The sequence below is a fragment of the Podarcis bocagei genome (assembly GCF_964188305.1).
Source record: "Podarcis bocagei genome assembly, chromosome: 6".
Lineage (NCBI taxonomy): Eukaryota > Metazoa > Chordata > Lepidosauria > Squamata > Lacertidae > Podarcis > Podarcis bocagei.
The window spans coordinates 73,731,059-73,753,730 of record NC_138130.1 but is presented as its reverse complement, the minus strand read 5'-3'; the positions used below and the strand labels follow the sequence as shown (position 1 = coordinate 73,753,730).

Genomic DNA, 22,672 nt, shown 5'->3' with positions numbered 1-22,672 from the left:
AGTTGTGTGCAATAGGAATAATTGTGCTTCTGTTTCATGAGCACTTTTGCTATTCTTCTTTTTAGGGACTGCTTCCTGAAAGGGAGACCATTTCATCTCTTCCGGCTGCTCCTCCAGTACCATGAGCCAGAGCTGTGCTCTTTTCTTGACACCAAAAAGATGACCCCAGACTCATATGCACTCAACTGGGTAATAAAGTGAAAGTAGGGAAACATAATGAAAAGCATACTTCTGTAGTAATTTTAAAAAGTATCATTTGCTAAATAAGGAAGCTTAAACAAAAAAAGGCATGTGTAATCTGTGAGGGGACCTTATTGTATTAAAATTAGCTGCTAGGCATTATAATAGTCTGATGTCCGCTTAGCAGATAGGGCACAAATGTGTCTCTAAAAATGAATCCCATGCTCAAAAGATTGGCATTTTAATAAGCAAAACAGTAACTGTAAACACTTATGGTACATAATTATTATTGTAATGGCCAAAGAAACTGAGGTTCCTGTTTGTTGCAAAATCCCAGTCTTCTGGCAGAATTGTAATTCCCAGGAAGACTAGGAAGAAGACTAGGGTGGTTATTTGTAATATAGAAGCTACACTGTGTGCACTTTAGACACACTCTACTTTGCAGCTGCTATTTCCAAATATTTGGTTGCAGAGTTTTACTGGCATTCAGATTTTTGCTAAGGAAGCCTCAATGGTGTTTGGGAAGCTATGACACTGCAATATATTTAAAAATGACCAGGATTCACAGGAAATGGGTAAAACTGCCTTTTAATACAAACATAGCTGACGTTTTAGGATACGTGCAACATGATTCTGTGCAACTTTACTTTGAAGTAAGTCCCAAGTTTATTCTGAATTAAGTTCAGTGATGCTTTCTCCAAGATAGGTGTGTGTAGGATTGTAGCCTTAGTCCTTACTCTTAGAAGTAAGTCCCCATGATTTCAAGGGACTCTTCTAATAAGTACATGGAATCATAGAACTGTAGAGTTGAAAGGCACCCCAAGGGTTTTGGATTTTGGAGTATTAATTATTCCCCCTCCCTCCAGGTAGTTTATGAATATAATAATGTTAACTACAAACTTGCTTGACTTTCCTTTCATTCCTTTAATTTTCCAGCTTGGATGCCTGTTTTCAAGCTACTGTTCTCATGAAGTCACTCGTGCAATATGGGACGGATACCTACAGTTAGCAGATCCATTCTTCATTTATTTCCTAATGCTTATCATCCTTGTTAATGCAAAGTGAGTATATAGTTAATGCAGGGCAACAAATTAGTTGGCCACATAGACTTGTCTCTACTTTGTGTGCTTACACCTTATCTCCGCTTTTGCCTCTTTCCAGAGAATTCATCTTAGCACCAGAGTCAGATGACAAAGAAGATGTTGTGAGTAAGTCCTGCCATTCTAATACTGCTGCAACTGCAGGGGGAAAAAATCCTTAGGCACTATATTGCTAAGGTTAGGTGCTTGGAAACCCCACTGATATGGAAGAATTAAGCTGGCCCTTAACTTTCACCTTTTAAAAGAGTTGGTTCTTAAAAAGATGAGCCTAGTTCTTTTGGGGCCAGATCTAAACGATGGTTTAGCATTATGTGAAGAAGGCTACAGCAGCTTTGAGCATCCACACCATCTCCCCTCTCCTCCTGCAAGGTTATTTTAAAAAAAACAAGAATCAAAGTTCCTTCCAGATGTTTTGAACTTCAGATTGCAGTGCGGCATAATATACAGGGCAGGCTTGTGTGCTCCCCCTGCCTACTTTGTCAGTTCTGCCCAGTTCAGCCATACTCAGATGAACCTATATTTGACTTGGTTCGCTGTTCGCTATGATTAATGGCTCCTTGCACACCTGCATTTATCTGGAGAATCTGAAATATTTTTCTGTGGACCTACAAGATGGCATATTTCTCTTTTTTTTAAATGTAGAACAGTTGTTTGTGAAGGCAGCAGACAAATGAGACCTCTTCTCATTGAGTGTTTGAAGAAATGCACACCAGCAAAATTTGTTGTTTGGATGTTGGGAAAGTATGTGGCTTTGTACAGGATTTAAAGGGTGCACTGCTCTGTCATTTCTGACTTTGGTGGACAAATGGAAATGAACATTGTCATGGTTGCTCAGGCAGCCAGGATGTGCTCCTTTATTACCATGGGACTTGGGAGTCTCCTCCTACACCAAAGACACGTGCCATTTGTGATGAAGCTGACTGCCATAGAAGTAGTGAAATAGAAAATATTTGAGTTCTTTAACCAAAAAGTGCTGGAGTGTCTAAAAGAGGTTCAGCTGCAAACATGTTGGCTTGAGTAATTCTTCTGTTTTTTAAAAAAATAAATAAAATACATTTTACTTCTGGCAAACACAAATTTTAATGTTTGGTTTTTAAATGCCCCAGACCCTAATTTCCCTGTTATATGTTTCAGAATTCTTAGAAAAATCCCCTGCCAGTTTGGAAGTAGAAGATATAGAGGACCTTTTCTCCTTGGCACAGTATTATTGTAGCAAAACTCCAGCTTCCTTCAGAAAGGTAATTGACAAGCACTTAGGGTATTCCACATGGCAGCATCACATCGGAATCAAGCAAGGGCTCCCAGGCCTGATTTTATGATATGTAGAAGTGGTGAGCCTGAGAAAGTTGAACAGTTTGGGTTATATATTCTCTATCAAAAAAGTCTAGATCAAATATGGGTGCCTGTCTTGTGCTGCAGTGCCTCTCTCTTTTTTTAGCTTATATTTTTATCGGCCCAAATGTTACTTTGAGCATCACAGAAGGCTGAGACTACAACCCAGCTTTTCTGTATGCAGGTGTAAGGATACAGAGGCAACTAACTACATGACAGGTGATGGCATAGCAAATTTCCTTGTCTGCTTCCCATTGGCTCTTAAACCTTAAGCACCCTGCCCACCAGGAACAGGAGGAAGCAGAACATGTGGTGGTGAATAAGTTTATTGCTCCCCTGAGAGTGAAAAGCTGGTTGCCTGGTTAGCTGGTTGAGGTTTGGGTCCACAGAATATATTGGATTTGCCTTCTCCCACTTCCCTGCCTTCCTCATCATTTGCCTTTGCAGCAGCTGCCATTTAGGGAGGAAGAGGAAAACTACCTTGCAGTATCCTTTCCTTCCTTTGCTTGCATGCAGAGTCACTGCATAGTGCCTGCCACAAACGACATGCAAATTTATAGGGTGAACTGTGTAAAGGGTAGATAATATTAGAAGCTTGCATTGTCATATTAATTTTTTGTTCATTCACTGAGTCATTCCAATAATAATAATTCCAAGCCTTTGGTCTCACATGTCGCCTCAGCTTTATACACAGTACAGTGTTCCCAGAAGTGATTTCAGGATACTTTCCTACTGCTTAGCCAGTTGCAACAAATTTGATTTGGACCTTGGCACTTAATCAAATCCGGCCTTTCTGAGGATGCAGCTTTTTCTTTTTGAAACAGTAGCTGCGAAACCATTTTGGATACTACAGCAGTTTATCACTGTTTGGAACAAGTCCTGGAGCGGCTTGTGCCAACATTCAAATGGCTTTGAAAAGCATTGATTTTCAGTTATGTAAGTTGGCACTCATTCCAAAACAGCATTATTCAAGTATGCTTCATTCAGTTTCGTGTCGCAGGAGCAAAATGCAGTTGAACATTATATTATTTCCCACTTGCTACACACTTCTGGGGGCAGAAATGCTGTATTGAGGCTTGGGGAAATAAATGTAAAGCTACGTATAATATGATCACATTTTATTCTATATTTTTGATGGCATTATTTTTAACTCTGTCATAATATTATTGTAAACCAGCTTTTTGGGGGGTGACTGTAGACAGGAATCTGAATAGAAATCAGAAAAGAAATTGGACTTTGTATAGTTAGGGGTTCATTCCTTTCATTTTATTTCCATAATTGGCTAATAAATAATAAAATATTTTCTACAGTTCTTTTCCAAAATAGAACCCTTGGGGTGATTATCTACAAAAGCAGATAATGGAAATATTCATAGTTACATATGCAGATCAGTTTAAAGACTGAATTGCTAGCATGTTCTTTTTGACTTTCAGTAGGCTTGTGAAATCCTGAACCTGTTTTAGAATACTGGATTTTCTGAGCCACAAATCAGATGCATGACAAGGAGTTTTTCCCATCATAATACAAAAAAGTAAAAGCCACCACTGCTATATGAATGCTATACTATCAAAGATGCAAGTGTGATATGGGCTTTGAGTACAGCTACTATATGCCTAGTATAGAATCTATGCTACCATTTTCAGGGCAATAGCTGGAAAAGCTATCTGTAGTGCTTGCTGATCTTGGAATACTGTTCAACAAAGGCTGATGCAAAATCTACTCGCCAGGAACAGGGAAGTGCCGGAGGTCATTTACAGTTGCAGTATCTCTGCCTCTGCTGGTGGGTTTGAGGGGAGAGAGAGGGTCATGCTTTAGGCTTTAGTGGATCATACCTATTACCTGCCTATGGAGACAAAGGAATGTGTTTCCAAAAATGTAACCAATAAACCATGTCTATCGGCTGTTGGACACGATTTTTGAAGGGTATTTTGACACATTGATCAGGAGAAAGAGCTTATGAGAGATCTTCTATTTGACAAAATGAGAGCCAAAACAGCAGTATGCACAGAGCCCCCATAATAGTGTGAAATTGCACTTAAAGACATGCATTTGCATCTCTTTTTGAAGTCTTTCTGAATTGAGCAAGTACATAGTTGAGGGTCACAAACAGGACACCGTCTAGGTCTTGGTTTGGTGTCTTTATTTAGCACATAGCCTTAATGTTGACCATAACTAGTGTTTTCTCTTACAATTACAGGACAACCACACTCTGTTTGGCAGCAGCTTGCTGGGTCTCAAAGACGACGATTCAGACTTGAGCCAAGCTTTGTGTTTAGCAGTTTCTGTATCAGAGATTCTTCAAGCTAATCAACTGCAAGGGGTCAGTAAGTCTGAAACTGTTTTCCCCTAAATGAAGGAAATAACATAGCTATCAGAGTTTCTACCTCCTGGGAGCTCCAAAAACAGAGCTGTTTCCCTGATCATTGGCTAGAGTCCAACGAATTGTGAAACTAGTTTCATAAGTCCATGAGGAGTTAAGTATAGTTTTACTGGAAAGTACTTTTAAAGCTAAGGATAATTTCAAAAGCGGTATATGATATATCACCACACAGCAGTGTTTGTAGGTCTGTCTGTCTCTGCCTACTATTCAAAGGAAACAAGTTAAAAAATTCCACTGGCAATGAGACTAAGTACATCTTGGGAACCCATCTAGTGATCCTGCCCTTCAGCACAGCTATAGTATAGCACAAGACAGTGGCTGTTTGTATATGGATATGCTGTTTTATTTGTTTCAGACTTGTTGCCTGCTAATTTCATTGAGTACCTACTAGTGGGTGGGTGGAAAAATTACTGTTTCCTTTTCATATTTTCCAAATAGCTATTGCTTTTCTACACTGCAGTGACATCCCCTTTATTTGTTTCCTTTTAAAGACTGCTGCTTTATACGTCTCACACCTAAAGAGTTGAAGGTGGCATATTCATAGTTCTAGGGACACGGGTGGCGCTGTGGTCTAAACCACTGAGCCTTAAGTATGTACAGTGGTACCTCGGATTAAGAACTTAATTCGTTCAGGAGGTCCATTCTTAACCTGAAACTGTTCTTAACCTGAGGTACCACTTTAGCTAATGGGGCCTCCTGCTGCTGCCGGCGCACAATTTCTGTTCTTGTCCTGAAGCTAAGTTCTTAACCTGAGATACTATTTCTGGGTTAGCGGAGTCTGTAACCTGAAGCATCTCTAACCTGAGGTACTACTGTATACTTTTTGAACTAAATGAATAAAATATTCTTATTTCAGGAAGGAGTAAGGTTCTTTGTGGTGGATTGTCGTCCTGCAGAACAGTACAATGCTGGCCATTTATCAACTGCCTTTCATTTAGATTCAGACTTGGTAAGCATACATTCTAGCTGGTTAATATGCTAGCTTTTTCATTTCCTTACATTAAAAAAGAAGGGTGGAATCCAAGAGTTCTCAGAATCTTAGTTCTACGAATTCTTGTTTTAAGGTGCCTGGTTTATACCACCAAACTGTAGAAACGAGCTTCTTTCAAAGGATTCTGTTTGTAAACAGCTCCTCTAGAATTTAGAGTCTTCATGTCTCTTACCTAAATATTTTTCTAAAATGCAATTTGTTTTAAAGGATAGACATGATCTCCCCCAATTTTTAGTTCGCTGCTCGGGAATTAAGAAACAAGAAAAAATCAGTGCCATTTTGAAATGAGTATGTAGTTAAAATCAGTGTTGTTTTTGAAAGGTTCGATCCACCATTTTAATTCAGAATGGCAGCCAGTTGTATCCAAACACTGTTGATCTCAGGAGCCATCATGCAACATTTAGTTACAATATCTTAAGAAGTGTACAGATGCATAGCAAACAAATAACTTTCCTAAATATATTATAGATTTAAGAGGCAGTAACAATAAAGTAACAGTTTCAGTAAAGTGATAATTATTCAGTTCCTAAATGAAACGATTTCCAGAGTGTTAACTGTGTTGCAGAACAACAGATGTTTCATTTGCCCATCCTGGTAAGCCAGACTTCCAAGGCACGTTTCTCTATTTTTTCTCCATTTTTGCAATGGATTTTGCCGATTGGCAATTGCGCATTGGTTGTTGAGCGTTTTCGGTTGTCGAACAGTCTTCAGGAACAGATTACATTCAGCAACCAAGGTTCCACTGTATTAGCTTTTTAGTCTATGGCATACTTAATATGTTAATCTTGAAGTGCCACGACACACTTCGCACACTTTCGATGATACAATGTTTACTTACATAACAACACTCTTGTATTCTGCTCCTTACGTGGAAACAAAACACAAATTGAGGGAGTGAAAGTGGCACAATCAACTCACAAGTGGGAAGTGGAAGTCCTCTGTGACTTTTCCTCCACTTCTTCACAACTTCTATGGCTGATAGTAGTAGATGGTGATGAGGATATTTGCAATAACCCTTTAAAAACACTTATTTGCTTCCCTGAAGAGATGCCTTAGTAAATGTTCACACAGCTGGTTCCCTTACTTCTTTGCCTTCAAGTCAAGAACTCAAATAAACTTCGTAAAATGCCTTTATTTTTGTTTTAAGTGGTCTTGGAAAGGTATGGACATTTCTGCTTTTGATTTATGAGGTCCATTTTGGCCATGTTTTAGACTCTATGTTCTAAGGACCTTTGCACAGTTACGCTTTCCTAAACGCAGGCTAGTCTATATAGAAAAATGTGATACATGCACTACTTATAAAACTAGTTAAATCGGACTGCAGATGCAATTTGGCGTCTTAATGCTTAAATATATCCATTTGTTTTTGAGTGATTTTTAGTCTCTTTTCAGTCCACACGTGTGTTCTTTGACTTTCTTCACAGATGCTCCAGAACCCATCGGAATTTGCTCAGTCTGTGAAGTCTTTGTTAGAAGCACAGAAACAGTCTATTGAATCTGGTTCAATAGCTGGTGGAGAGCATCTTTGTTTTATGGGAAGTGGCCGGGAGGAAGAGGATATGTATATGAACATGGTACTGGCACACTTTTTACAGGTACGTCTAAAATATTAGAATGTGTTGTATTTAAACATAGTGGGTGCTATCCACCTAAATAATGCTAAGAGTAGAGTAAAGTGATTTTTTCAGCTACTTCCCCTTCATCCTACAACCCCCCTTGCTTGTGCCCCCCCCCAGTCCTGCTCCAGAGTGTTTAGGGACCCTATGGAACAGAATGAAAGGTTGTCCAGGAGTTGCAAAGGAAGGAGAAATTCATGAAAAATAGTCCCCATTTTCCTTCACTGAAAGCTGGGTCAAAGACCTTTCTGCGAATGAAAGCAGCCCTTCTATTCACAGAGGTCTAGATCCAAGCCATTATCTTAATTTTATAAGAGAGAATATTCACCTGTGAACTCCTATATATGAAAGTTCTTAGACCAGAGTGCTCAAAGTCTTCTAACCATATTCCGATGAAATGCCAGATACAGCTAGTCTAAGCATGCTTGGCCTGTTTCATGTTTCTGCTTACCTTGTGAAGAACAGCAATTTTAGTATTCCCAGGGTGATTTACAATCTTCTTATTGCAGAAAAATAAAGAATATGTAAGCATTGCCAAAGGAGGATTCATGGGTAAGATTTATATTTAGTCACATCAGTTTTTGTCTTTTCAAATGTCTTTTCCACTAGTTAAATGAACAGTCAGATGACTGGGGAGGAGACAGTTTGCATCCTTATCAAGGTGCTGGGCTCTACCTAGCGCAGCGCTTTTCCTTTTTCTTGCTGCCAGACTCAAATTCTGATCTTAGTTAATCCATTTTAATTTCTGTGTGTGCGTGTGCCTGCCTGCCTGCCTGCCTGTGTACATTGGTTTAACAGTTCCTGTTTTGTTACAAGGACAAAACAGAATGCATAGTGCTATACAACACAAAATATGTAATGTCCTTTCTCACAGCACTGCAACAGCACTTAGCAGACATTAATGTGGAAGGACCAGAAAGTGGATATGGCCATTGGATTGCTAGTACTTCGTACTCAAAAAGTAGTCTTAACTCCTTAGTTGACGTGAGTATACTTCTTATATCAAATTGTGTAGCTGTGGATTGGACTGGTTTTCATGCAGAATTCATCCCCTGCAACTTGTCTTCAAAGACATTTACTTCCAGGCTTTTGCAGCTCAAGCCATATTACTTAAACCAAGAATGTCACAAGAGACCAGTTGAATCAGTCCAGAGGGCCATTTTGTTGAGCATCCTGTTCTTCCAGTGGCCAGCCAGATGCCTTTGGGAAGCCTGCAAGCAACACATGAGTGCTAGAGCACTCTCTGCTTGCAATTCCCAGCAGCTGGTACTTGGGGGCATGTTGCCTCCAACAACAGAGGTAGAACAGAGCCATTGTGGCTGTCTTTATCTGTTCTTAGGCACTAGGTAAAGACTTTCTCTTTACCTGGGCATAAGGGTGGCACTGTGGTCTATTTTAGTGGATTGTTATGTGTACGGTATGCCTTCTATCTGTATAGCTGTGCTTTTAGATTTTTCTTGAATGTTCTTAGTTGGTTTTAATATAAGTCACTTTGGATCTGTGAGAAAAGTGACTATCTATTAATAATTATAGCCATCTGACTCTCTAATTGGTCAAGAAGTGAAGGAAACATAGCTACACACACACCAAAAAGCCCCTTATCCTAGATTGTCCCTTTAACTAGCTCACATCTCCATCTTTGAGATAAATATGACAATAACCTTCATGCAGATTACTTATGTACAGATCAAATAACTGCAAAAGTTGCTTTTCCAGGGTGATTCTCCAAATGGTTCAAATGATGGGAAGGGTGTCAAGTCCTTGGTCAACAAGATGACAGAAGCTTTCAAGACGAGATCTGTGAATGTGAAAGAAAAAGTTATTAGTTTTATTGAAAATACATCAACTCCAGTTGATAGGTGAGTTATTTTGGTCTGACTGCTTTTAGTGATTATTGGCTGAAGTCGTGCATGCTTACTTGGAAGTTAGTCATATTGATCTCGGTGGGACTAACTTTTCAGTAAATGTGCATAGGATGGGGAGGATTCATAGAAACTTTATTCCTTCAAAATGCCTGTAACAAGCACCATCACCTGATTGTTCACCATTTTAGAGCGCCATCGTTTCTGTGTAAACAATTTTGGTGCCCTTAAAAGCTATTTAACCTCTCTCTGAACAGTTTGAGTGTGGACACTGGACAACTAAAAGATTCTCACATTTAACTATTGCCTCTCTCATTATGTCTTGCTATTGGGAAAGTGGATTCTGGGCTTAATAACTTGACCTTGTAAAAATTGGTAAAGTAAAAGGAACTTCTAAATTTTAGCCAACAGATTAATCGTGATCTCTTTCTTTGAACTCAAGATTATGTTATCCACCATTCCTCGTACTCCAAAATAGCTTTGTGCACATTAAGCCATAACTGAAACATTACTGCTTCTGTGGAAGACTAGCAGATCTTACTAACAGCTCCTGAAATCCATGAAATAGTATTTATTGTATGGAAAATACAACTTTTCTTTCTTTCTTTTAAAAATGCTCATTGAAAAAGATTTTTTTCATATTTTCTCATACTCCCTCCTGCTTGATACTCTACTGCCAAGTAAGAAGAAATAAATCAGATACTCTTTCTTATAGATTTTAATTACTTTGTTCTGTCCTCTGCCCCAATTTGCTATAGAGTTTCTTTCAATCTTTCCTGGCCTGAGACAGCAAGTTTGCAGCGGTAAGACATTGTATTGAACCATCTGAGTAAAACTGCCTTTGTCTTTTTTTCGCATGACTTCACAATGTTTGTAAGCATTGGTTACACTGACAATCTCTCTCAGATTATTTTTAACATCAAGCTATCAAAGCATTTCAAGTGTTGTCTTGGAAACTAGAGAGAGAAAGAGAAGCTGTATACACAGTACTTGCTCATATTCATTTTGTTGTTTGTTCTGGAACATCTTTCCCCTTTTCCATATCATGAACCACACCGATTACTTCTTTTTCAAGCTTTTAAACATGATTGCCATGTTCAGACAATCATATCTCTTCTTAAACTGTGGTAATCCTTTATCCTGGAGACATAGCCCCTTTGCTCCTCAGCAGCATACAGCATTCAAACCAGGAGGTTTTCCTGTTACAATTGAAGTGGGAAACCATGGATTCCAGTTTGTTTGTTTGTTTTATATACTGCTCGTCATCGGAATAGCACAAGGCAGTTTATAACATTGTTTTAGAACAAGCTTGTTACGAAGCTAGCAACCATAGTTGCCTTTGAAAGGGGGTCTTTAGATGGAATTTGAATTTTTCCTCCTGCACCTGTGTCAGCATACAGAAAGCAGATCTTTGGAGATCAACAAAATTCATATCAACCTGAATTTTAACAGAACAGTAGTGTTACATTATACCCACATTCAAAATTAAAAAGTTGTATTTTTATTATCATTTTTATTTATTTGCAAATTTTATCTGAAATAAAACAAAATTAAACCAACAACATATTTTAAACATCTAACCAACTACTATTAAAACAACACCAATTTAAAATATTGCTTAAAACTATTCTTTGCAACAGAGAGTTGCCATTAAACCACATTATCAAATTCTCATTGAGCAAGATTTCCATAAAAAGTGTATTGGCAAAGGAGACAGTTATTAATATCAGTTTATGAATTGGTGTTTCTTCTTTGGAGGCTTTTTCAGAAGAAATAATGTGTTGTTTACAACTTAACAAACCCTGATCCACAATTTTGCAATGTGTTTATACTTAACAACAGCAACATTACCTTAGTATGTTTTGGTGCCACTAAACAGCAAAGTCTTGACCAGAGGAGGCATGCTTTGAGAATGGAAACATGAAGGCAGCCAGAAATGTATGCTCAAGATGGTGCTATGCAAATATAACACTTAACCGTAGTTGGTTTCCCCCAAACATAGTTTCAACTAAACTAAACTAAAGTTGTATCATCCCCATACCCGTCTGTCACACTGCCCATTCCATGTGTACATTGTCAGTGTTACTGATGCTTATTGTCTTAAGTTACTAATGAGCACTCCCGACTTTGCTTTATTTGGGTAGCGCATTTGTTTGCTTCCCCCTTTAACAATTTTCTTTTCCCCAGTAGTATCCACTTTTAATACCTTCGAGTCCTAGAAAGCAAAAGCCATAAGATATGCCTTCAGGAACAGAGTGAGACCTCTTTCTCTCCACCCCACCCCTTTAACAGCATTTGAATTTAAATTTCAACAGCGGCGTGTAAATATGAGCATCATCATTTTCTCTCTCTCAAAAACAGAATGTAGAAAGATTTCAAAGGAAACATTCGGCCACTGTAATTGTTAGGAAATGTGTGACAAGTTGGAAACATGTGCCTCTTTATTGAGTCATGCTTGGTATCTATGCCAAGTAATATTTTTAGAAAGTCAGCAAAAGATGAATGGGCAAGATACTAGCAGCAGCAGCAGGGGGAAACTGAATAGAGGGAATGCCTTCGTTTATACTGTACCAGCTGAGGCTGTTGTATTGTGTCATAAGAAGGTACCGTATTTTTCGCTCCATTGGACGCACCGGACCATAGGACGCACCGGACCATAGGAGGGGGAGAAAAGGAAAAAAAAATTCTTGTTCTCCCCCTCTAAAACAAGGTGCGTTCAAGGTACATTCACCAGAGCTTGTGGGGCTGGCGGTGGGGGGAAGCACTGCTTTCCCGCACCGCCAGCCTCAAAGATCCCTGAAGCCTTTGGAGCGCAGCACCCCGCTGCCCTACAGAGGTTTGCGCGCAGCCGTCCCCAAGCTAGAGCAGCGAGACGGAGCCCTCCCTCTCGCTGTTCTGGCTTGGGAACAGCTTTGCTAGCTTCTGCAGGACAGCGGGGTGAAGGCACCCCGCTGCCCTGGAGAGGCTGTGCGCGCAGCCGTCCCCAAGCTAGAGCAGCGAGACGGAGCGCTCCGCAGTGCTCCGTCTTCCTGTTCTGGCTTTGGGCTTAGCGGCGCAGCCTACATTCGCTCTATAGGACGCACACACATTTCCCCTTAATTTTTGGAGGGGGAAATGTGCGTCCTATAGAACGAAAAATACGGTATCTTCAGAGATTATTTTAAAGACTCTCAACTTTCCAACCTACCAAAGCTGTGCTGTGTGTGTGTGTGTGTGTGTGTGTGTGAGAGAGAGAGAGAGAGAGAGAGAGAGAGAGAGAGAGAGAAATAGCTTGCCCAATAGCACAACTCAGTATTAGGAGAGAGCCTTAAAGATGCTTCTGACTTCTGACTTAGATTATTTGACCTGTTAGAGAGAGCTGGGTTCGCTGCAGTTTAATGAGAAGGCAGTTTCACCATTTTCTCCAAAATGGACCACACCACTATAATACAACTCAGCCCTTGTTGTCTGCTTTCACTAATCCAGCGTGGCTCGTTTGGCCACTCTCTGCTTTTTTCTCACGGCCAGCTGTCTTCATCTGGAATCCTTTGGCTGCACATACAGGTTCACGTCTTTTGCCGTTGCATGCTGCTATGGGAAATATCATGGTGTCGTCCTTTTTCCCAGTTTCTTTTTTTTCTTTCTTTCTTAACACGTAGGATTTTTCTCTCCCACCCCCACCCTATAATCTTCCCTTGTCAACAGACATGTGAGCAGCAGTGACCGAGTGGGGAAACCTTACCGAGGCGTGAAACCGGTTTTCAGCATTGGAGATGAAGAAGAGTATGATACTGGTATGGTAGAGAATGCTTCTATCTGAAATCCAGTGTAAACAAATTCCACATCCCGTCTTGCAGTCATTAGATGTATTACCAAAGAGGTGTTTTAACCAATGCCTGAACTTATGCTGGGATCTGTTGAGTTAAATGCACTTGACACTTTACTAAAGCAGTCAATATGTTTTGTTTAGCATCCTTCTAACCTTAGGACACGGGTGGCGCTGTGGGTTAAACCACGGAGCCTAGGACTTGCCGATCAGAAGGTCGGTGGTTCAAATCCCCGTGACGGGGTGTGCTCCTGTTGCTCGGTCCCTGTTCCTGCCAACCTAGCAGTTCAAAAGCACATCAAAGTGCAAGTAGATAAATAGGTACCGCTCCGGCGGGAAGGTAAACGGCATTTCCGTGCGCTGCTCTGGTTCACCAGAAGCGGCTTAGTCATGCTGGCCACATGACCTGGAAGCTGTACGCCGGCTCCCTCGGCCAATAAAGCAAGATGAGTGCCGTAACCCCAGAGTTGGCCACAACTGGACCTAATGGTCAGGAGTCCCTTTACCTTTAACCTTAGGACAATAAGGTTGCAGGGGGGAGTTTGTTGAGAGCATCAGTCACGTGCCCTGAGAATTCTAGGACATCTCCTGATTTAATGCAGGACGCCACCTAGACCTTTACTATTGCCTCATGTGAAGTGAGGCTACAACCTACCAGAATCACACACGAGACTCCTGCAGAGAGGAGACAATAGAGAAGCCTATCTGCCATTACTGATCTTCTCACTGAGAATCACCCAATAATATTTTATTTCAGTTTTAATTTGTATACCATCTTTCTTGATCAGCACACACAAGGCAGTTTGCAAGCTGAAGAAACAACAAAATAGACTGCAAAGAACACACCACACCCAATAACAATCTGATCCACTACAAAAAGTCACAATAAAAACATAACTTTAAAATAAACAGCTTACATCAAATAAAGCAATATTCAATAATTCTTTAGAATATAATAGTAAAGTTAAATGTCAGCAGATAATAATTAAATTGTTTACAGTTTTGACAGTTACAATAAAGAATTACTAAATACAATCAACAGAAATAACGGCAAGTTACAATGCATAAAATACCACAAAACGTACAAAAACCTGGAAGAATGGCAGATGAAGGTGATAGACTATATGGCATTGGCTGAAATGACCGGCAGAATCCGTGATCAGGGGAAAGAGACGGCGGATGAAGATTGGAAAAAATTTAAAATCTATCTTAAGAAATATTATAAAATTAATGAATGCTAAAATGTTGAGGTTTTAGAAAAAAGGGGGTTACAGCGGTAAAAGATTAAGTAAAAGAAAAGAATAAATAAGGGACAAATTGGATTAGTTAGGATTTGCTGAAATAATTTTGGAAATTGGGATGTAGAAACGGGAGGTTTGGGGGAGTTGGAGAAGTGAGGTTTATGAAAAAAAGGATACAAAATTATACATGTTTGTTTGTTTCTTTATTTGTTTGTATTGTCTATAAAAAATTTTGTAAAACCAATAAAAAAATATTTTTTAAAAAAAAACGTACAAAAACCATGTAAAAGGGTCAGATAAAGAAACATGCTTTCTAAATTGAGAATCCATCAGGGGCCCAGGGAAATCAGGATTTTTATTACTGGCTGTGGGGTAATTGTTTCAGGCCCCCCACAGGGAAAGGGCTGAATCAACCTTGACAAAAAGTGCATTCAAAATAGCAAAAAAATGACATTGACATAAGAGCAATGAGATGAGGGGGTATTAGTTGGCCCTTTGGTGCTCTCAGGACATGGCTTTTGTGAATGAAAAGAAATCCATCTTTGTCAATTCCTGTAGTGAATTTGTGAGTCCAGCGATGAGAACATTTTGTTCGCAAAACAAAACATGTGATCTAAAATCACTTAGGAATGACAGCTGACTGGCCTCCCAATACTATATTTAGAGTTGCTTTTAGGATTGACCTGCACTCGTGCTGGAACTCTCAGTTGCATTGATCAATACATTATTTAGGAAAATAAAGTGCAATATTTTATTTAGGACAAGTAGGACACAAAAATAGAATGGAAAAATCAGATAAGGAAATGGGATGATTCCATTCCTGTCTTCTAGTCAATCAATTTAAGGAGTGATAAGACAGAAGAATTAGCAGACTTTGAACTTAACATCCTCTTGTGCAGATAATGCTGTTTTCTGAATTGTGAAGTCACTGCCTGTGTAAACTTTTGATCCATAATTGTGCATTCCTACTCAATGTCAGAATGAGTAAAATTCCTTCTTCCAACTAGGGAAGCATAACTTAATTAATAGCTCATATTACTTAATTAAAACAATTCAATTGCCCCGAGTTAATCAGGCAAGCAGATTTTTTTAATAGGCACATTAAAAAAAAAGACAAGTGTTTATAAACACTGCAGGTGGCAAGTGCCACCTTCGAAGAGGCATTTTCTCGTCTCTTGTGTCTCTTCTGGGAATACCTGCTGTGACTTGTGCATTGTCAAAAAAACAAACAAACATACATCTTACTTTGGAAATGCTGTTATTATCCACATGCACTTTAATACACATTTATCAAGAGGGTGGTATCCAGTGGTGGCTGACTGCTGGAGGAAGGGAATCCATCAGTGGAATAGGAAAGGAGACAATTTTTGGTTATCCCCCTCCCAAAAGAAAATCTGCACAACAGTGTTAGGGGTCTGCCTCCCTGTTCTGCTGATGAGTTTCCTTCTGGCAGAAAAGAATCACAATTGTATATCATCCTAGTTTGCTTGATTAATATGATTAATAGATTAAACCATCTTGCAGCCCTGCTCCTACCATGAACAATAACTTTCATAATAGCAAAATCATTAGGAAGCTTAAACCAAATAGGCAAGCTAGATTTGAGGTGAAATGACCTACTTTTGACACTGCAGCCTTACTTATTAATTTTTGGATCTGCAACTGAACTGAAACTTTAGGCTTGGACAATACATCGTAACAAAAATGCAAAGAAAAGCATGAAAAGTGAGAATTCAGTTATGTGAGAGATACAGGGTTAGATCCAGATTTTTGTCATGCCTAGAGTAGACCCAGCTGTCTAATCTAAAATTATCTAGCATAAAACCCAAGACACAGTTTTTAATAGCAGCGATGTACTGTATTCTTCATTTTAGAAATTTCAAATAATAATGTGAAAATTATTATTATTATTCAAAGGATCGGGTAGGTAACATTTAAAATGTGTTCATCTTTGTTTTGTCCATGTGACATCACTCCTTTCTTTTTTAAACAGATGAAATTGACAGCTCCTCAATGTCAGATGATGATCGAAAAGAGATCGTCAACATCCAGACTTGGATAAATAAACCAGACATAAAGTTTCATTTCCCCTGTAAAGAGGTGAAAGAAAATGGACACATGTTTCCAAGGTATTGTTGGATGGATAATTATAATCACTAATACTTATTATAAAAAGTACATAAATATCATAGATAGATAGGTAGGTAGGTAGGTAGGTAGATATTTGGTATTGTTGACTTCTATGTGTTAGAGAGTTTTGTGGACTCACATAATCATCTTTTCTACCACAGTGTGAATTTCTGTTTATCTCATGGTGAAGATCTGCATGATGTGGGAATGAGTTCAGTGTACAAACTCTTTAGTCCTAGACATATTTACCAGGAATTGAGTTCCATTGATCTCAGTGACACTCACGTCACAGTAAACATGCTTAAGATTGGCATCATGTCTAGTTTTCACCTTCTTTGTTGAAGAAAAGCTTAAAAAAAAGAGTTTTCTAATACTATAGCAGGCACCTGGTACTTGTGCGTGTTTAATTTGTTTGTATGACCTGGTAGCTCATGGATTTTTCACTATGAGTTCCCTTCAGAAAATATTTTCACAGTAGAGGTAATGGTGAGAGACTTCATCCCAAGAAACATTTCACCTACGATAAGAAATTCCAGTATCAGCTGATTAAAGCACTGTCGTGTTCTGTCAGAGGAAAACCAGCATTTTAATTCTGAAATAAATATTTATAAGTGGTTACAAAGTCTTTTGAGACATTTGCTTCAGGAAATGAGTACTATTGCTAATTTTCCCACCATGTTTTTTTCCATCTCTGGATTGTGTCCTATGTTCTTTATGTGTAAGTGGAACAGATTTCTGCTTGTGGAATGGGCTTCGCCTTCTCTCCATTGCAGTCTTGCACATGACTTCAAATTCTGCTGTGGAAAGTCATTCTGCTCATGCAACGTTGGATTCCACCCTCTGTATTTCTGACAAAAAAACCTTTTCTCTTTTTACTTTGTTCACAGTCATCTTCTAGTAACAGCAACACATATGTACTGTCTGAGGGAAATTGCTTCCCGAAAGGGATTTGCTTACATACAATCTCGCCAGGCACTAAACTCTGTAGTTAAAATAACATCCAAGAAAAAACATCCTGAATTAATAACCTTCAAGTATGGAAATAGCACCACTTCGGGCATAGAGATTTTGGCAATTGAGAGGTAAGTTTGTTCGTTTGTGTTTTGCTTCAGACTCATCTACACGACTATTCCCAATCAATTGCAGTGCATTTTCTCCTCTGAGATCAGATTGGGAAATCAAAATAGTGCGGTACAGACAATTAGACACTCTTAGTATTTCATGCTACGTACTTCCTCTGAAAGGCTCTTTTAGCTTTTCTGACTTAAAATCTCTCTACATAGTACTCAAAAGTGTTAGATGAACCTCTGTCTACAAACTATTATTCCATAGTTAGTGGTCCACATGATCTGCACTGCTGGACTTTTATGAAATTTTCTTATCAAAGCCTCAAACTACATAGCTTCCCAAGATTTTTTTTTTAAATGTGGAGGTAAGACATACAAAGTGCTAAAAGTTTCCATTTCAGTGGCTTTTCACCTAAGTTGTTTAAAACCTGTGCGAATTGCCTTGTTTATTAGGTGATAACTATTACTGCAAACACCACATGATTACAGGATCATATTAAATGGCTGTCTCCATTCAACCGTCATGGGACAGAGGTTTTTATTTCTCCCTTCAATGGGTTGGATGCAAAGAACTTTTGAGTATGCAGAAAACAGCTTATATATATATATTTTGGAAAGTTGCTTTCCCACTCAGTATGCATTTGGATACCTCTTAAGATACAGTCAGGACACGGGTGGCGTAAACCACAGAGCTTGGGCTTGCCAATCAGAAGGTTGGTGGTTCAAATCCCTGCGACGGGGTGAGCTCCTGTTGCTTGGTCCCTGCTCCTGCCAACCTAGCAGTTCAAAAGCACATCAAAGTGCAAGTAGATAAATAGGTACCGCTCCTGCAGGAATGTAAACGGTGTTTCCGTGTGCTGCTCTGGTTCACCAGAAGTGGCTTAGTCATGCTGGCCACATGACCCGGAAGCTGTACGCCAGCTCCCTTGGCCAGTAAAACGAGATGAGCGCCGCAATCCCAGAGTCATCCGCGACTGGACCTAACGGTCAGGGGTACCTTTACCTAAGATACTGTAACCAAATTTTGTATGATTAAGGAGAATGTTGTGATTTGTGTTTGGATACAACTGGATGCCATTTTGAATCAATATGGCAGACTGGACCTTTCCAAACTACTGATTTTAACCACTAGTTTCAAAACTGCTGGGGTTTTTTCTTCATTAGAATTCCTGAGTAATCCAGGGTATGAGGCTGCTAGTGCTGGTATAAGTCGATTCTTTAGTAGTTTTCAGGTTTTGACTTCCTTAAGAATATCACCTTTAGACCTATACAAGGAGTGCAAATCATCCATTTTTCTCACGTGGTACATGAGGGTGCTCTTCCAAGATGCCTTTGGCTATAACTCATTATATGTCAGTAAGATAAAGTGTACCCGCGGTGGGAATTACACAACCATTTACACAAGGAAATTCTAGCTGGTTGGGCTGTGATATAGTAGTTATTTTGCAAATTGCATATGAAAGCAGCAAACAGGGATTAACGTGGCTATTTGCAAATAAGCCTTAGTCATTATGAAACAATATTTTTAATCCTTTTATTATCTCCTTCTGTCACGGATGCTTTAGTTGAGATTCCTGCATTGCAGAAGGTTGGACTAGGTGACTCTTGGGGTCCCTTCCAGCTCGACAATTCTATACTAAATCTTTGATCAACAGTGAATTTGTTCAGTATGTCAACAAATGTTCTTTTTGTTTCCATTTCTTAAGGTACTTGATTCCAAATGCAGGTGATGCTACCAAAGCCATAAAGCAACAGATTATGAAAGTTCTGGATGCCCTGGAAAGCTAATGAGAAAAAGACTTTTTCAGTTGTGTCTTAAAAAAAGAAAAAATGACAACCTGGATACTGCACATGGACCTAAAATGAATTTTCCTGTGGAATACTAACCTAAGAGGACATTTTCAGTTTACTGATGGGAGTGCCTGGGTAGCAGGTTTACGATAGGAGTAAATTATACATTTTGAATATATTTTTAAAGTCTTTTTCTTTAACACTCTTGGATTTTGTAAAAGTTGTTTATTATAAATGTCAGTTATTTTTCAAGTAACTTTTGAGGTTCTGACCTGTTCTTAATAAGAGCGATTCAATACACAGATCACTTTGAAGAATTGTATTGAAGCCACACAGCACTTCTAAGATAATGGGAAAATATTTGAAACCCATTTTCTTCTTAATATTACAAACTGTTAAGTAGCAGCTGTTTTTTAAAGGCATGAAGCACTGAATATGTGGTTTGATCTGCTGGGTGAAACATCAAGGAGGGACGACAATACATAGGCTAGGAACTAGAACTAGGAAAAATTGGGACCCAGCTAAAAATAATATTGCAGTCCACCAAACTTCTGTGTGCTATCAAGTAAAAAAATAGTGGCTAAATTAATAAGCTTGAAATGTTGAATTGGATGCCGTAATGAAAAGTTTACACTCACAAGTATGTGGCTGGGTTATTATGAAAGTGGAGGTTTTATTGGGCCATGGTCAGCATTAGAATGGACTCTGAAATCAGAATTCATGTGATGGAATATCAAAGTTGGCTGCCGTGATGGGGAGACAAACATAATTGTTGGATTATCTTTTCAGAAACTGTCTGGCACGGAATGAAGGTGTGCTGTTTGCAAGTGAGGCAAAGTGATCAGAGAGCTACATATTTGCAATGATTTTTTTATACATATGACATGCCTTTTCCCTCTTCAAGACATGTCAGTTAAGTTTCTGAAATAATGTTTTCACTGCTTGAGGATTACAAGTTTTTGCTGCAAATCTGTAGCTATCACATATTGACCAAATGTTTAAGAGGAACTTGAATGCTCTTCGTATCCTGGAGCAAGTTCAGTACATGAAGATATGAAAGGCTGCAAAACTGTTGGGATTAAATGTGCTGTGCAAAACAAAAGCAAAGCTGAACACCTGAAGTCGCATAAGATTCTGTTGCAGTATCATCACAAAATAAATTAAGCTGACCTTTATAACAAATCAGCTTTTTAAAGTTACGTTCTTAGTAGGAATCAAGTTATGGCACCTTAATCCTGGAACTAACTCCCGTTTTTAAACATATCTAAATGAACAACACTAAAAAAAGTATTTGACAATGCGTTGCATGAACTGCACCTCTGCCAATGCTCCTGTATTTATATTCTGCCCCAGAGCTGTCATTTTACATATTTTTTTTCTCCAGTTCTCCTTTAAAGTAAAATCCCCTGAAGAGCCTCCAATTTGTGCCTACTTCAACACAGAGATTCCCCCCATAGTGTTAATGTAAAGATGTTTGTGTTATTGTTTATAAACTGCAGTTGTAAATAAACCAGTACTATTTGAACACAAATGGTTCAGATACAAAATGTTTGATCCGACGATGTCATTTCTGTGGATTTAAATATTTTAGCACTTTTAAAATGTACTGTAATCTGTTTTTATGATTCATCAAAATCAAACATGAAGGGTGATGGATTCAGACTTAAGCTTTCCATGAATGGAAGGTCTTCTCTTTCTTGTGACGGGAAGGTAAAGATGGGAGGACCATGTCTTTTGGGACCCTGCCATCTTCCATTCTGTGGGCATGACCAAGCCAGCATAGACATCACTTGAGACAGAAGTGTGAAAGTGTAAGAAAATATTAAAAAGACATGAGGGCATTCTTTACTAAACGTGTGCAGGTGCCTGAATCACTAGACCAATCATTGCATTTTTCCAACATAGCCAGAAATACTGTGCTTTTCACCCTAGGAACAAGAATTGGACCAAACAAGCAACACAATGCATGCTCACCTTGGCCCAAGAGGTCCTCGTAACACCTCAAGAGAGAGATTTAAGGCTGCAGTCTTTTGAACAGTAGGAATCAGTCCAGTAGAACAGAATGAGACATGGTATTGATGCATGCATAAACTGGCACAGCCAGTGGTTGCCAGTTGCCCAGATAATAATCGGAAACAACCTGACCTCATTCTATTCCTTGAAGGCAGCGTTGGCTATTTGCCTTTGACCCTCCTACAACTCTCATCAGCCCCCGCCAGCGTAGCCAAGGGTCTGGGGTGAAGGGAAGTGTAGTCCAACAACATCTGGAGTGCCTTTCCTGTAGGTTTCTTCATTTCAGTGATCTAAACCTGATTGCCTGCTAGCTGGTGTGATCAAACGGCTGCGGTAACTTTGCGGGAAGCCTTTGGTACTGCGTGTTTGGTTTCCATTTCTCCTCCAGATAATAGCCTAATTCTTCAGTGCCTTTAGTTTGCCTACTGTTGGGAAAATTTGAAGAGCTAATAATAAAACTTAAACCGAATATAGCGACGGGACAGCTGTGGTTGCCACCTTTTCAGAGGCCGTCTGCCTCTTACGGCTGCAGGTTAAGCTGAAGCTCAGTGAGAGTATCTTTTTCCCAATTAAAAAATTGTCCAGTAGCACCTTAGAGACCAACTAAGTTTGTTCTGGGTATAAGCTTTCATGTGCATGCACACTTCTTCAGATACACTGAAGCACGGCTGGGACAAAAAACTTTTTGTTTCATGAGGATACCCATGCTTTTGGACATCTCATCTATCTCTTAAGAGTACAAGAGCCCTGACAGGGTTGAGTGGGGAATATATATACAGTGGTACCTCGGGTTAAGAACTTAATTCATTCTGGAGGTCTGTTCTTAACCTGAAGCACCACTTTAGCTAATGGGGCCTCCTGCTGCCGTTGCATGATTTCTGTTCTCATCCTGAAGCAAAGTTCTTAACCCGAGGTAATATTTCTGGGTTAGCGGAGTCTTTAACCTGAAGTGTATGTAACCTGAAGCGTATGTAACCCGAGGTACCACTGTATGTGTGTGTATATATATATGTGTGTGTATGTATATGTGTGTGTGTGTGTATATATATATATATATATATGCAGGTTTTGGTGTCTTCGGGTGTCTTCCCGTGTAAGAGTTGGGGTGTCTAGGCGACGTTTCGACGAGGTCTCACTCGTCATCTTCAGGCTGGTGCTTTCGGC

The 22,672-nt window shown here is 39.3% G+C and overlaps 1 protein-coding gene and 1 long non-coding RNA gene across 4 annotated transcripts in view; both read left to right on the top strand.

The window, feature by feature from the left end:
- The window catches only part of TBC1D23 (TBC1 domain family member 23), a 32,369-nt gene extending 11,343 nt beyond the window's left edge, over positions 1 to 21,026 (top strand). For 2 of the 3 annotated variants that reach the window (XM_081198974.1, XM_081198975.1), the window contains exons 5-19: positions 66 to 189; positions 1,117 to 1,241; positions 1,342 to 1,388; positions 2,415 to 2,518; positions 4,810 to 4,932; positions 5,849 to 5,941; positions 7,408 to 7,578; positions 8,109 to 8,151; positions 8,474 to 8,583; positions 9,316 to 9,458; positions 10,220 to 10,264; positions 13,146 to 13,234; positions 16,501 to 16,636; positions 17,525 to 17,719; positions 19,411 to 21,026. In XM_081198974.1, the coding sequence (XP_081055100.1) occupies positions 66 to 189; positions 1,117 to 1,241; positions 1,342 to 1,388; positions 2,415 to 2,518; positions 4,810 to 4,932; positions 5,849 to 5,941; positions 7,408 to 7,578; positions 8,109 to 8,151; positions 8,474 to 8,583; positions 9,316 to 9,458; positions 10,220 to 10,264; positions 13,146 to 13,234; positions 16,501 to 16,636; positions 17,525 to 17,719; positions 19,411 to 19,492 (1,630 nt within the window). In that variant the 3' untranslated portion in view covers positions 19,493 to 21,026. The remainder of the gene's footprint in view (positions 1 to 65; positions 190 to 1,116; positions 1,242 to 1,341; positions 1,389 to 2,414; positions 2,519 to 4,809; positions 4,933 to 5,848; positions 5,942 to 7,407; positions 7,579 to 8,108; positions 8,152 to 8,473; positions 8,584 to 9,315; positions 9,459 to 10,219; positions 10,265 to 13,145; positions 13,235 to 16,500; positions 16,637 to 17,524; positions 17,720 to 19,410) is intronic. The other variant, XM_081198976.1, reaches the window with a different exon arrangement.
- Positions 10,271 to 13,128, top strand: LOC308589699. Its single transcript, XR_014009420.1, has 2 exons — positions 10,271 to 12,051; positions 12,591 to 13,128. It is a non-coding gene; the product is annotated as an uncharacterized lncRNA (long non-coding RNA).
- Positions 21,027 to 22,672: the final 1,646 nt, after the last annotated feature.